Source organism: Polyodon spathula, chromosome 11 (assembly GCF_017654505.1).
Source record: "Polyodon spathula isolate WHYD16114869_AA chromosome 11, ASM1765450v1, whole genome shotgun sequence".
In the NCBI taxonomy this organism is placed as follows: Eukaryota; Metazoa; Chordata; class Actinopteri; order Acipenseriformes; family Polyodontidae; genus Polyodon; species Polyodon spathula.
Window position 1 is genome coordinate 36,360,431 of NC_054544.1, and position 14,882 is coordinate 36,375,312.

The window sequence follows — 14,882 nt, forward strand, 5'->3', positions numbered from 1 at the left end:
TTTTTTCAACATTCCAATCTGGGAAGTACTAATGTACATTAACCTCAAGCCCACTCACTAAATCATTATTTTTAATGTTTATTCTCTACCTTGGGCAGGAAACAGAAGAGTAACTGTCTTTTTTTAATGACCACCAGCATAATTAAGGTACGAAATATATGACTTTACCGAGTTGAGGGATTTATGTTTATAACAGTTTATTAATTTTTTCTTTTCTTTTCTTTTCTTATCGAGAGACAGCCATACAGGTTTGGCTTGGATTATTTCCTTATGTCCCAATAAGAAATCTCATCACCCATTATTAACGTGAAAATGTTGTAAAAGTGTAAGCTGTTTAAAACAGTTGTCCTTCGCTTGTGGGCATCTTACATAATCTGCAATACTGATGTAGCAGTATTAAAAATGTACTGCTCTGTGCTCTTAATATCTGCTTCTGTTCCATTAGATAATTCTTCTTGGAATACAATGTTATTTCAATGACAAGAAAGAAAAGTATACATTTTCTCGACCTTATGCTAAAAACACAAATGTACCTTTCGTCAAAAATCATTAAAATATTCATAAACTGACTGATGCTGAAGCAGTTTGGGACATAAGTCACTGTTTTAAGTTGAGCAAAACATAACTAGCATATAATTTCCAGTATCACCATTTCATGCAAAATGCATCATTTGCATTGTAGAATACAGACAGTAATTGCACAATATGGTCCACTGTGTGCAACAGCTGTAGTTACTAGCAAGGGCTTAAAAATGTGTACATTGCAGATGATTTATGTATCACTCGAGAACTGTAATCTACCTTAAACATATTTCTCACTCTACTTTCTCCATTCTCATTTAGATTTAAGTCTATAGATAATAAATATAAAAAAAGTCCTCTTATAAATCTAAAAATAAAGTACTACCGCGAGACTGCTTTTCAAGCCACTTGTGTGTGTTTGAGAGTAAGGACATTTTTCCTACATGTGTTTCATACAAAAAAGGATTAAAAGTACAGCGCACACATTATAAATCAAGCTCTGTGCAAACCAATACTGACATTGCGTTGCATGTTAGACCCCAGTCCTTTCCTTCTTCAGCACACCAACATTTTTCACTTTCATTTGGTGATGTCACATACTTCAGTTGTAAATAATATACCGTATTATAAGAAACTCTGTGAATGAAGTGCCCAGTGCTGGCCTAATCATACAGTATACTGCATGTGCTAGTATTAACACTTAATTTAACACTTAAGTGAGAGGTGCCTAAAAGTGCTACACTTGCCCAGTTTGAGAGATGTCCAGTGTAGCTAAATACACCAAAAATTAGCTACGCACTACTTTGGTTGCTACAGTACTGTACTTAAACCCTTAAACCCACCCCTCGTTATAGCGCCACTCGCTATACTGCGGATACGGGTATATCGCGGCTCCCAATTTTTACTGTCTAACTGCGTATGGTAGCTGCAATATACATAGGCACTTAGAATTACTGTTTGTTTTATTTCGTACTGCACATCACAAACAACAACATGCAAAACAATTTTAAAAAACGAAAGCATTATATTGTACTGTTATTATTTACACACGTATTGCACAATAACACAAAGCAAATTAAATATATACTTGCTGAAGCGGTTTTTATTTTAGCCAACAAGGTATTCACGTGTTTCAGCAATGCACTAGCAAAAGCCACAAGGCAGTGACATCAGCTCCCTAGCAACTAGCCTCCTATGTTGGGAATGGGTTATTTCAAAGCAGCGGGTTTGTGCATTTGACAAAGGAGAGGAAGACTCATGCAGTTGATGAGACGCAATTACCCTCCACTATACAAATTAAAACGATGTTTTAAAAAAAAAATGAGAAAAAGCAGGTTGCGTAGATGATTTATACTGGACTCTGACACCCCCGATAAAACGAGGGAGTGCTTGTACAGTATTTATTTATTTTAGCCTAGTTGTTTTGCTGTGGTCTCGTGGCCCTCAATACATAGCAGATTTATTATTGGACCTCGACACTAGCGATATATCGAGTGGGTGGTCTATTTTTATTATGCGTTTTTACATTCCCTTAATGTTTTATAGAGGTATGTTTTAAGTATGTAACTATTCCTAACCAGGTCTATTGTGTTCTATTTCACACCTGCTAGCATTCTATAAAAAGGAAGACACAATCATGACTCGTAGAAATCAATACGTGCTCTGAGCTGGGATGTCTATATCTTTAATGTTTCTTTAATTAAGGTCTTCCACATGAACTGCAATTTAACTATTAATATACCATTTTTATGGCTTTGGTGCAGTTACATAACTTATGTATGACACAGATAGAATGTTGGCTAGTGTTTTGATGTATTATTCATTGTCAAATCATTTAACTGATCAAAAGAAATACTCTAGCAAATCTGAAGGCAGCTGCCAAAAAGTCCAATAGAGTTTGTCTAATACTGTAGTTTTTCTTGACTACAGTACCCTGGTCAGGGTCTGGTTTTAAAGAAACTGATACAGTGCGATTTTTTTAACACCGGTACTAAATGTTTTTCATAAGAAATCTCCCTCACTGAACCAGCAGAAAGCACAATAAAACTTTTTAATAAACCAAAACAAGTAACACACTGCCCTGAATATAAAATTCAAGACTCAAACAAGTGCCTAATTTGTTTGTTACAGGGTGTGCAAAATTAAAAGTCTGGTTTAGATTTTTTTTTTTTTTTTTTAATGATGCAAATTGCATTTGGTGTAAGAACCTTGACAAATGTGCTTCTCTTTCTATATGGATTGAATGTCTTCATCAAGCATTTTCAGGCTATTCACTGAGATACAGTACTTGAATACCAGAGACACAATTATTACTGTGAACACTCGGCAAGTTCAAAGTTGGCATTTGAAGTGGAAACATTCATGTCGACAACCACATAGTTTTCACTTTAATTACAGCCGTGGTTTCTGTTTTTCCTATTCAGTTTAATTAAATGGCCGTGGAAATCTGTTTATTTTCACAGAATCTCAAAGGTGCCCTTTAGTTATATTCCTATTTATTTAACATACAATTAAAAAGAGGAAAACGCTTCAAACGTAGATACAGGAGGTTGTTACTTTGACAGATCAGATTTAAAGCAAACATATCAATATGGGTCAATGTAATTATTTAAATAGACTTGCTTCTTGGGAGAGAGGTTCCTTGTAAGCTAAGGATACGACATGCTCTTATCTCTGTTCCACAAACTGACCATGAGAGCTACCAGAAGGCAAACAGTTCTCTAAAGACATGCTCCAGAGATTTGTTGTTTAAACATGTAATTACAACCAGATGTCTGCTAGGTCCTAGCAGGACAAACAAGAAGCTATATTATCTCTAGTGAAAATTAAATCAAACTCAAGTTAGTTAGGGAAGTAATCCTTGGAGAATACAGTCATTTTGTTTCCAGCCACCACTATACAAACTGATTACCTTCTCTCCCTATTACAATAAACCCAAAGATTTATTAAAGAAATGTGTACAAAGAAAACATACAGTGGTTGGAGCCAAGATGGAAACAATGCATGATTAAGATAATAGCACATTTGCAGGCTACATAGTTGGTTAATACACAATTTTGCTCGTACGGTTTCCTTGATCTTCTTGCCAGAATCTATTAGCAAAAAGCCATAAAATCATAGTGAGAAACTCTAAAACAAGGGTTGGACCACATTATTTCACTCACCTTTCATCTCACCTAAAACCAGCCTAGAACCAATGAGGCATTCTGTTTATAGTTCTCTGAAGTGTGCGTTAGTGCACATCACAAAAATATTTTAATCTATACCACAGTGGCTTGACTGGTAGTGTGTGCCCAACAGAGGCTCTAGAGAACTGACAACCCCCTTCAGGTCTAGGCTCACTAATGGGTTTAACAGTCAAGTGGCTGAGGCCCAGTGCCACAGGAACACATTTTATGGAAACAGCTATAAAAAGATTTTATGATGAGCACTTATTAACTTCTAGAATTGTCACAGGAGTAAGAAAGAAAGAAAGAAAGAAAGATTTTTGTATTTCCTAGGGCCAATATCATTTGTAAAGACTGTTGGGGGAATTGTGGAAGAAAAAATGTTTTTCAGGGTTCTCCAAAGCAAGGAACCCCTCTTAAATCAAGCTGAGAAACAACTAAGCCTGATTTTATCAACCACAAAAGCCCATTGATTACTTTGATAAAGTCCTCTTATTTATTTATTTTTTTCTCAGCGCCTTGATTGAACTGAAAAGAACTCTATAGGTGAACTTCGAGAGCACTGCAGTGTATGTAGTAGGCACAGCCTGGAAAGTCATTTGGAAATATATCCAGTAAAACACATTAATAATGTGGGTTTCACACTGAGCTAGTGTAGATAAAACAAATAATAGCTAAGGGAAACAAAATCTGGATAGTATAACTGGTTTTATTATAAAATTCAAATAGATATTACCAGTTACAATATCTGGGTATTGATTACCTATTATATCAGATTTATAGTATTATCAGAACTAGTATTCTACTGTTTTATGACATGTGATCTATTGGTTGTGAATAATCAAGATTTGTTTTTCAGTAATATCCCAATTGGATGAACTTTATACAATGTGATCCACTATAGTAATAAATAAAATAATGAATTCATAAATACATGTTTTACATTTGAGAAATGCAAACCAACAGCTAGGGACTCGTCTTTTCTTTGGCAAAGATTTGCTTCAAAGCCACTTTTTCCTTCCCTGCTACAAGCTCACACAAGGAGTGAAGGTAAGAGCATTTGTCATATAGAATTGACATAGCATGGCAGGAGGTTGCAATGTTAGTTTAACTTTATTCCCCTGAGGTACTGAAATTAGACCTGAAAACTTCATTTTTAGAACTAATATTTCAAAGGTACTGTATTTCAGATCACATGAAAATATGTTTTAAAGATTGAAAGATTAGGAGACTCAGTTTTCTAGCTCCTATTTTATTGTAAAAAAACATTAAATACTTTGCAGTTTGCTTAAAAACTGACCAGAATAGAGGTGCTAGGTTTGGTTTATGCTGACAGACTCTCACTGATAGGGAAATAAGTTTACTTATTAAAACATTTATACAACAACAAAAAAATAAAGTTGCCCCAGACTTTTCCCAGGGTAACACCTTGGTAGCACTTGGAGTCAGGTTTAAGCTCCTGCAGTATTTCAAACACCAACACAGACATAACCGTTAATTAGCAGTTGAGAAGAAACAGTGCTGTTGGATACCTTCCAGGAGAGGCGTTAGATTCATTTTCAATAATCTCTCGTTCCCAATATGGTAGCACAGAGCAGCTTTGGCTTACATTTTGTTCTTGTCACCTGTTCCATGTGATGTTAGAGATAAAAAATGCAAACAACTGACAGGCATGTCAGAGGGTTATTAAAATATTTACGGCAAGGGAAAAATAAGAAGTGTAAAAACAATATTTGGGTATAGCCAGGCCTTCCTGCGGAAATACCTATGGGAAATTCAATAGGTGTTTATTTAGCCAGCCAGCTATTCTGGTCTCTCAATTAGCACTTCCTGAAGAAGGTCTTAACTGAAACAACATTTTCTTTCTTAATTATTTATTTATTCATTTATTTATTTTTTGAGTATAAGGGGTTCGTCATTAACCATGGCCCGGTGGCCCGGGGCCGTAGAGCGCAGTTTGGTCGGTAGTTAAGAAGCACCACAGGTCCGACTGTGACGGAGTATAATATATATATAGTGCATATGGCTTCCGTTTTATGAATCCAGGAAAACGGGTCAGTGTGTCAAAAAGCTGAAAATTAATTTACAAACCATTTAAAAAAAAAAAAAAAAAAAAAAAACATAACAACGAACTAATCCGAACTTTCCTGCAGTGCGTCATATTATTTGTTGTACAGTCTGAATCTGGAAGTGCTGTGTTGGTACTCGTTCCTGCCGCACATCTTTTACAAATCGGTTTTTCTACAACTAAGCAACCAATAAGCCAAAAGGAAAGAGGTGAAATCAATAAATCATAAAGAATGTAATTATGAAAAAAAAAAAATGAAGACGAACATTTAGAGTGGATGCTTCATTATGACAGAGAAACAAAAAGGTAACGTTCTGCCTTGTTTAGCGTCAGTTTCCCAGACTTGCAGATAAAACAGCAGCTTTATTTGTTGTGAATTCAACATTTCGTTTACATCATATCCAGTCTCACAGTAAGATGTCCCGATGGATACCCAGATACGCGATCGAATTGTCTAACTTTTATTTGGGATCCGATGCGTTGAGGTCAAAAATGCCGTTCACAATCTTTGAAAGACCAGCTGGTATCACTCAGCAAGATTGGCGCTGACTCAGGAGAGGCTACACAAGCGACAACGCTCTATATAGGTTTGCTATTATTTATATTATGAATGTTGTTTTAATAGTGTTTATAATTAGGATTAGGGGTGGGAATTTCAAATAATTTCCTATCTGAATACACAGGGTGCAACCTTTTTGGTGTATTCGATTACCCGAACTCTGGTCCCTTACGCTACCAAGAGTAAAAGGCAAATGCGTGTGCACTAACAAGCAGACAGCATTAACAGTGTAAGCCGGTAAAGTTTAGCCGGGTTCACAAAGTGTTCAAACAATGTCTAAGACGATTATTCTTCCCTGTGTAGTCTATTTCCTTAGGCACAAGTTTTTTTATTTTGTTTCCTCAATTAAAATACAGAGCACAGTGAGCAGCAACGTCACAGTAGCATAATATTGCGCAAACCACCAAATAATTTTTGCTGTAGTGTATTCACAATAAAATAACACCTATCATATAGCATCCTAAATATTCTACATCTGTTTAATTCTAACAAATAATATTTATAAAATAATCTTAGTGTAAATATTGTAACCTGGTCTGGCCTTTAATGGTCAGTGCAAATGTTGCCGTTACCCCATCCATTCACAGAAAGTCAACAGTAGATGTTTTACATTGAACTACAGTCCAGAGTTAAAAAAAAAAAAAAAACTCCTTTCCAACTCCAAGTATCTTGCCTTTTCTTATAGTTACTGTGTTGTTGTGATATACATTTAGTATATCTTTATATCCATCATAACACTAAATTACCTTCCTAATTTCAATGTTATCCAAGTTTGGATTACTTCTTATAGCACTTGCTAGATACATGTTAAACAGCTGAAGTAACATATTGAAAGGCTTCGTTTAGCCACTTTCTTTTGAGACATGGGCTCTCTTTGGTTTCCATACACAATTAGAAACATACTGAAAATAAAAACCATCATGAAAAAATGTATAAATATATTGGGCCAGATAAAATTGCATCCGGGCCAGTAAAAACACTAGCTCAGTGGCACAAGGGGCCAGTAGTTAAAAATCTAAACGTAGAGCCCTGGTGTATGTAAATGGGTTACTTTGTTTGGTTTCTAGAAGTGATGTTTTCTTGTAACCTTTGCACACTGTAAGCCCGATTCACTACTGGTAAGCGTTTACTACAGTATAAGTATACAGTGGCTTTAGAGCTGGTTATTACTTTCATTTCTGTAGTTACAGTGTAATCACAGTGTAATAAGGCTAAAGGCTTAGGTGTGGATATGGTGTTAAGAGTTTTAAAATAATATTCTTAAAAGCAATATTTTGAATGGTCCCTCGTGTTTTGTTGTGTATCTTTTATTTATTTTTTTTATATATACATTGGAATGTGCAGACATTTTAAGTCAGCACTAGAGTAATAGTGGAGTAAATTACATAGCTCAGTTTCCTCTCAGAGGTCCAGCTGTGATGCTTGAATAGTAAAAAAAAAAAAAAAGGTCTCCTTCCTTGTGAATACAGCATCATCATTTTAAATTTGTGAAAAAGGAGAATTTTAAAATGATCTGTATCACTTTTAACACAACACAATAAACACTGCAGCAGTTTAGCCATAACAGATATCCATTCATCAGTCTATATCAAAGACATCAAACTGTTTTTGTTTGAGACAGACTAAGGTCAAAGAGATCAGCAAACAATTCACTTTTATAGGCTAGCAGAGTTCCCATGAAGAGTGTTTTTCTGGCAGATACTTAGAGAAACAATACAATATCTGAACTTGTTGACCTTTCTGATATCACTGGTATTGTTATAAACCTGCATGCTGTACAAAATGCTGTAAAGCAAAAAACATCTGAGTGGTATTACTGAAAAAAAGGTGTACTGTATATTTGTATGTTTAACTTATAGTGTCATTAGTCAGATGAGAATTGGCAGTGGTAAAGTATGTGAGGGCTAAGATAACAACATGGGAATAATAACTATGTTCAACTATATAAGAAAAGCCAGAGAAGTCATAGTCAAAGCAGATCTAATTTTTGCCAGCCTGCAATCATAAATGGGAATGGCAGTCTATTTCAATACCATGTTGATCTGTCTCTATCAGTTTCAACTACCCTACCGTGAAAGGGTGTAACATCACAATGAAATGTGAGTGACATCCTGTCGACATCCTTATAATATAAAGCACAGATACACAGCAAGTAAATATTTTTTCCCTCCCCATCAAGGAACTCTTCAATCTGAGAGGTGAAGCATTAAATTGACATATACAGTAATAAACCACCACATGTATCCAGGCAGAAGAACATAACATTCAAGGGAATCATGTATGATAGACTAAAGGACGTATTGAAGTGAGCAGTCCTGTTTAACATGAAAGTGCTGTTGCTTTGTTCTCAGGTTATTCAAAGACAGGTGTGAATGGCTGTCTCTCTCACTCACTCACCATACTGACAGTGGGATCCTTGGAAGCCTTTTGAACACTGACATACCTGGGAGCCTCCATCAGAACATTTCCCTCCATTGAAACAAGTACCAGCAGAGCACACAGCTGCGGAAACAAAGACACGCGGACTTTTGAGTGAAAATACACAATAGAGAAGCTCTGTACAGTATATGTTACGTTAATGTATAAAATCAGTTATCTATCTACAGTATAGCTCTCTCTCTCTCTCTCTCTCTCTCTCTCTCTCTCTCTCTCTCTCTCTCTCTCTCTCTCTCTCTCTCTCTCTCATCTCTCATAAATTTGACTGCAATTCACTAACCGGTTTGCTGCCCCTTTCAAACAGGACCCAGGACACAGAACTTGATTTCTCCAGCACTAATGCGCTATTTTTAATAATACACAAAAACAAAATAAACAAACACCTAGCTCCTTCAGAGTACTGATTACACATTTGTTGCAGGTCGCTGACTAGCTCGCAGGACGGATATGCCATTTACCTGCAACGTTAAACAAATATAAACACACAGGTCTAAACACAACACTTACGTTATTTATGACTGCTCGGGAACAGAGCGCACCTTTTGCTCCCTTCTACTCAGCAGCCACGAATAGACTAGCTGCTGACTCTTTATAGCCTGCACCCAGTCCTAATTTACAATACTCCCCACATGCGGGTGATAATCAAACAAATTAAATAAACAAAACGTGAATTCGCCCATGTTTTTGGCAGGGAGGATATTAACCCCCTGCCTGCAGTGTTACAATATTTACACTGCACAAAAATATAAACGTAATATGCAACAATTTCAAAGATTTTACTGAGTTACAGTTCATATAAGGAAATCAGTCAATTGAAATAAATTCATTAGGCCCTAATCTATGGATTTCACATGACTGGGAATACAGATATGCATCTGTTAGTCACAGATACCTTAAAAAAAAGGTAGGGGCGTGGATCAGAAAACCAGTCAGTATCTGGTGTGAACACCATTTGCCTCATGCAGCGCAACACATCTCCTTCGAATAGAGTTGATCAGGCTGTTGATTGTGGCCTGTGGAATGTTGTCCCACTCCTCTTCAATGGCTGTGCGAAGTTGCTGGATATTGGCGGGAACTGGAACACGTTGTCATACACGTCGATCCAGAGCATCCCAAACATGCTCAGTGGGTGACATGTCTGGTGAATATGCAGGCCATGGAAGAACTGGGACATTTTCAGCTACCAGGAATTGTGTACAGATCCTTGCGACATGGGGCCGTGCATTATCATGCTGAAACATGAGGTGAATGAGGCGGATGAATGGCATGACAATGGGCCTCAGGATCTCGTCACGGTATCTCTGCATTCAAATTGCCATCGATAAAATGCAATTGTGTTCGTTGTCCGTAGCTTATGCCTGCCCATAGCATAACCACCGCCACCATGGGGCACTCTGTTCACAACATTGACATCAGCAAACCGCTCGCCCACACGACGCCATACACGCTGTCTGTCATCTGCCCGGTACAGTTGAAACCGGGATTCGAACCGGAGGACGACGAGCATGCAGGTGAGCTTCCCTGAGACGGTTTCTGACAGTTTGTGCAGAAATTCTTCGGTTGTGCAAACCCATAGGTTCATTAGCTGTCCGAGTAGTTGGTCTCAGACAATCCTGCAGGTGAAGAAGCTGGATGTGGAGGTCCTGGCCTGGCGTGGTTACATGTGGTCTGCGGTTGTGAGGCTGGTTGTACCTACTGCCAAATTCTCTAAAACGATGTTGGAGGCGGCTTATGGTAGAGAAATGAACATTCAATTCTCTGGCAACAGCTCTGGTGGACATTCCTGCAGTTATCATGCCAATTGCACGCTCCCTCAAAACTTGAGACATCTGTGGCATTGTGTTGTGTGGCAAAACTGCACATTTTAGAGTGGGCTTTTATTGTCCCCAGCACAAGGTGCATCTGTGTAATGATCGTGCTGTTTAATCAGCTTCTTGCTATGCCAAAGTTCTTGGCAAAGGAGAAATGCTCACTAACAGGGATGTAAACAAATTTGTGTAAACAATTTGAGAGAAATAGGCTTTTTGTGCATATGGATATATACTGGAAATTTATACTGGAAAAGGCTCTGCTATTCTATTAATCATTCACTAAAACCAGTGGCCAGTAGTGATTCCCCTCATCTCATTAAATGGAGTGCTTATTTTTTCTCATTGACCAGCTGACCTCCTCTATCCTTATGAAACTTGTTGCTAAACGACAGTTCCTGCTGTGTGGCTGCATTTGCAGCTCGCTCTGTTATACACTTACAGTGCAGACAGCCCACTTCATCTTCCTGCTGAGTCCAGCCTGGGCAGCACTTGTAAACTGTTTGGCGCTCCATGCTGTATACCTGTCTGTAAGCTGTGTAATACCCAGTCCTGTGATCAAGTGAAAAATACAACTGAATTACCCATAAATCACACTTTGTAAATATAATTTACTGTACTAGAATGTGTGTTGGTGGTGCAGAAAAAGATTTAAGACTCTTACTCACAATTTCTCAGGTAATTAATTACGTAGACAGACACGTAGGATAATGCCTACTTCAATAAGTAGTACTTGATATTGTTTATACAGCCTGTATTTAGAAAGCTTTACTTAAAGACATTAAAGCAATGTCCTACCTTCTTTCATACCCAACGCACCACCTCTGTCCAGTGCAGCCTTGTTTCCACACTTTGACCATGCGAGTGAAGGCCTGGACACATGGCTGTCTGTGCCCGATCATCGCCAGCTCCTGCGCTCTACACACGTTAGGCCTAGAGACAGCACAAAATACGAGAAAGAATGATGAGTAGCTCAGCCAGACATTTACTGCAGTAGACCATGGTAAAGGCACAGCAAAGCACAGTGCAAACATTAGCATAAAAGTATTCTCAATAGAATCTGTCATTATTGAAATGCAAAACTATTGTTTCTGTTCAAGTATTCTGCAAGCATGATTCCGTTATTCATCAAGGTATCTTGGAATGTAACATATTTACTCATGTTGTCTGCCTGGGTATGGAGATGAGTTTTTAATGAGGTTTTAATTGAATGTTGAGAGAATAATCAACAGCGAGTATTAGTTGCTAATCACAGCAGAAGCAAGTAAGGTTAACCATAAAAGCCCTGTCTCCTCTCAAGTCTGGAAAATGGGTCTTTGTTAATTACCGGAAGCACAGTGCAGTCGATTGTGAAACTTGCTGTGTTCCACCCCTGTGTACCATGACCCTAGGGACAAGCATCTCTCATTGTTTGTCCTTCAAAGTGACCACAATCCAATTCACTTTTGGACTTTTTAGGAAATTGAAAGTAATACTTAAATTAAATACTATATTTAAAGGTTTACTGTCAACAAACTGTGCAGTGAGCTGGAAGGCAAAGACTCTACTAGTTTAGCTAAAGGACAAAGCCCACTAGATAAACTAACATATATGCCATGTACAGCCACTGTTGGGGAAGTAACTTTTTAAAAAGTAATCTGTTACAGTATCAAGGTACTTGAACAAAACTAGTTACAGTAACTTATTACTTTTTAAAAATGTAACTAGTTACAGTTACAAATACACAGTTCTTAGGCACACTCTACATTTTACTTTTTTTTTTTTTTTTTTTCCCGGTTTGGTTAGGCTGCAGCTCAAAATATTCTTTGAAAATCCAGCTATCGAACACAATCTTTCCCTTTTCTGATGCCATTTTCTAGAAAAAGCGTATTAATGTGACATGTAAGGTTTGACTTGCACCGCTGACGCACTTTCTGAATGCCGCGTTACATCATCCATAAAGTAAACACCTTATTTTTTCCCATAAAACATAATGCATTGCCACAGTTCATTACCTGTCTGGAAAAGGAACCATTACAGTTACAAGTTACTGAAAAATGTAATCAGATTACAGTAATGCGTTACATGTCATGCAATACTCCCCAACACTGCATACAAGAAATAGTTAAGCTGAAGCCGTTCTATAAATGCTGATGCCAAGCTACAGAAGGGAATTGGTTTGTCTGTAGTGGAAAAGCAGATTAAGTTTATCCAGACTCTTACCTGCCCCAACCTTAGCTTCTGAGATCTAGAGTAGTGAGCCATGAATCAAAGTTCATACCTGGTTCAACAGACACGAATCTCTGTTAGCATGATATTTGAACTACTACACTTGTTCTGGCTCAGCCTTTGTTTGGTTATGCTGTTGCATGATGAGAAATGAATGCACACTACTGTAAACAAGCATTACTCCATAATTAGGGAGAAGGGATTTCCCTGAGGAAGTTTTGAAATCTGAAATCTTGAACTTCAACGATTTCTCAGATTATCGGTTTAAACTGCCTGCATGTTATAACAACAACAACAAACAAAAAAAGCTGGGTGAGGTCTTCAAAACCAATAGGTAAGGTGCAGTATAATATCCTAAGGACAAGACATGTTCTAAAGTCAGTTTTCTGTGTATTAGGAATTATTTTAAATGTATCTAATTGTTCAACCTTTTACTTAAGAAAGAGGCTGGGGTTAAACATCAAACAGCAGGAAAGACTTTTAATTGCTAAAAAAATATGTAATATTAATACCAAAACACAATTCCTTAATAGAATACAAATTTAAGATAGAAAACAAACATATATAATTATTATTTATCTAACTTAACTACACTTAAATCTAAAACATTTTTTATCAGTCTTATTTTATTTTCCTTTGTTTCCATAGAAACTCTTCACAAATATTATTAATAATAATAATAATAATAATAATAATAATAATAATAATAATAATAATAATAATAATAATAATAAGCTGAATAAAACAAGCCGAGTGAGTGTACACTGTTATTTTAGAATCATCTAAATATTGTTAATTTTGGTGTGTTAGTTTAGGATTATACAGTATTTCAATGTTTTAATTCTAAACAGAGACGCTTGACTGCAGGTAATCTAATGATTTATAAATCCCGTTGTTTTAAATTCCATTGACAATATTCTACTCCGAATCAAGTGTAATTCGTACAATACAACTTTAAATAGACTTATTTGTTTTGTGATTCAGAAAATGCAAGACTTGCATATGGACAATGCATCTCCCGAAATATCAGACCTGCTATGTTACTCCACACTACAGACAGTTACTAGCTACCTAGTATCAATGAACGATGCTCACAAGCCATTGCAGTATCATTATTTATAATGTAGGCTACATTTGATGAAAGACCAGTTTCAGATTAAACAGCAAAACTAAACATCTGAAGAATGCCATGAACTATATTAAATTATTGAAGATTCAGAGCAGTTGTTTAAAGTAACAAGTACAATTAAGTATCCCCAATAGTGTATTTACGTTTTCACTAAACAGATATATATATATATATATATATATATATATATATATATATATATATATATATATATATATATATATATATATATATATATAAAATGTATTATATTATATGTACAGCTTGTTTTTGTTTGTGTGTGTGTGTGTGTGTGTGTGTGTGTGTTGTTTTGGTTTTGTTTTAAAAAAGCAAATAAATGTTCACTTACATGTCAGGTTTAAGTTCCAAGGATGACGCTAGTTCTGTAGCACTCAATGAGATTATACATAGCAATAAAACATCAAGGGTCATTTTTAAAAATGTTCCCCCAGAAATAAAAACAAAATTTCAGATGTGTAGCTTTACTTAAGTACAGCTTTTCCAGTCAGTTCAGAAATCCCCTGCATGCACCAGTTTTTTTTTTTTTTTTCCTGTGAAAGATGTGTTCAGACTGTGTTGTGTCTATCACTGATGAGTTGAGAATGGCTCAATATTTTGGATCTCCCTGCTCTCTGGTTGCCTCTTTCCCTGTCTGTGTCCGCTACAAGAAAAGCTGATCAATCTCGCCAGTGTACACGCCAGTCCTCTTCCCACTCTTGTACAAAGAGGGTCCATGTGATCAACAGGCTCCATGGAAACTCAACACTAAAATAGTAGACTTTTGCATTATTTAAAGGAACAGTGCATTGAGACAGAAAGGAATGTAAGCATCAACGTTGAATAGGGCACTAAAACGCGCAGGATCAGTATGTCACTCAAACTTAATGCAACTTAAATAGGTTCATATCCACGACAGTTTCACTTTGCACGGTCTTCTACGCAGGTTACAAGTAGTACATGCATTTATTGTAAAATAAATAAATAT

General features: G+C 36.6%; 1 protein-coding gene across 1 annotated transcript in view; it reads right to left on the minus strand.

The window, feature by feature from the left end:
- LOC121323372 (multiple epidermal growth factor-like domains protein 6) overlaps positions 1-14,601 on the minus strand; it is an 86,018-nt gene extending 71,417 nt beyond the window's left edge. Inside the window, exons 1-4 of the mRNA XM_041264403.1 lie at positions 14,247-14,601; positions 11,359-11,493; positions 11,003-11,112; positions 8,714-8,818 (exon numbers count right to left, since the gene is read on the minus strand). Of these exons, the coding sequence (XP_041120337.1) occupies positions 8,714-8,818; positions 11,003-11,112; positions 11,359-11,493; positions 14,247-14,329 (433 nt within the window). The 5' untranslated portion in view covers positions 14,330-14,601. The remainder of the gene's footprint in view (positions 1-8,713; positions 8,819-11,002; positions 11,113-11,358; positions 11,494-14,246) is intronic.
- Between the last annotated feature and the right edge of the window lie 281 nt (positions 14,602-14,882).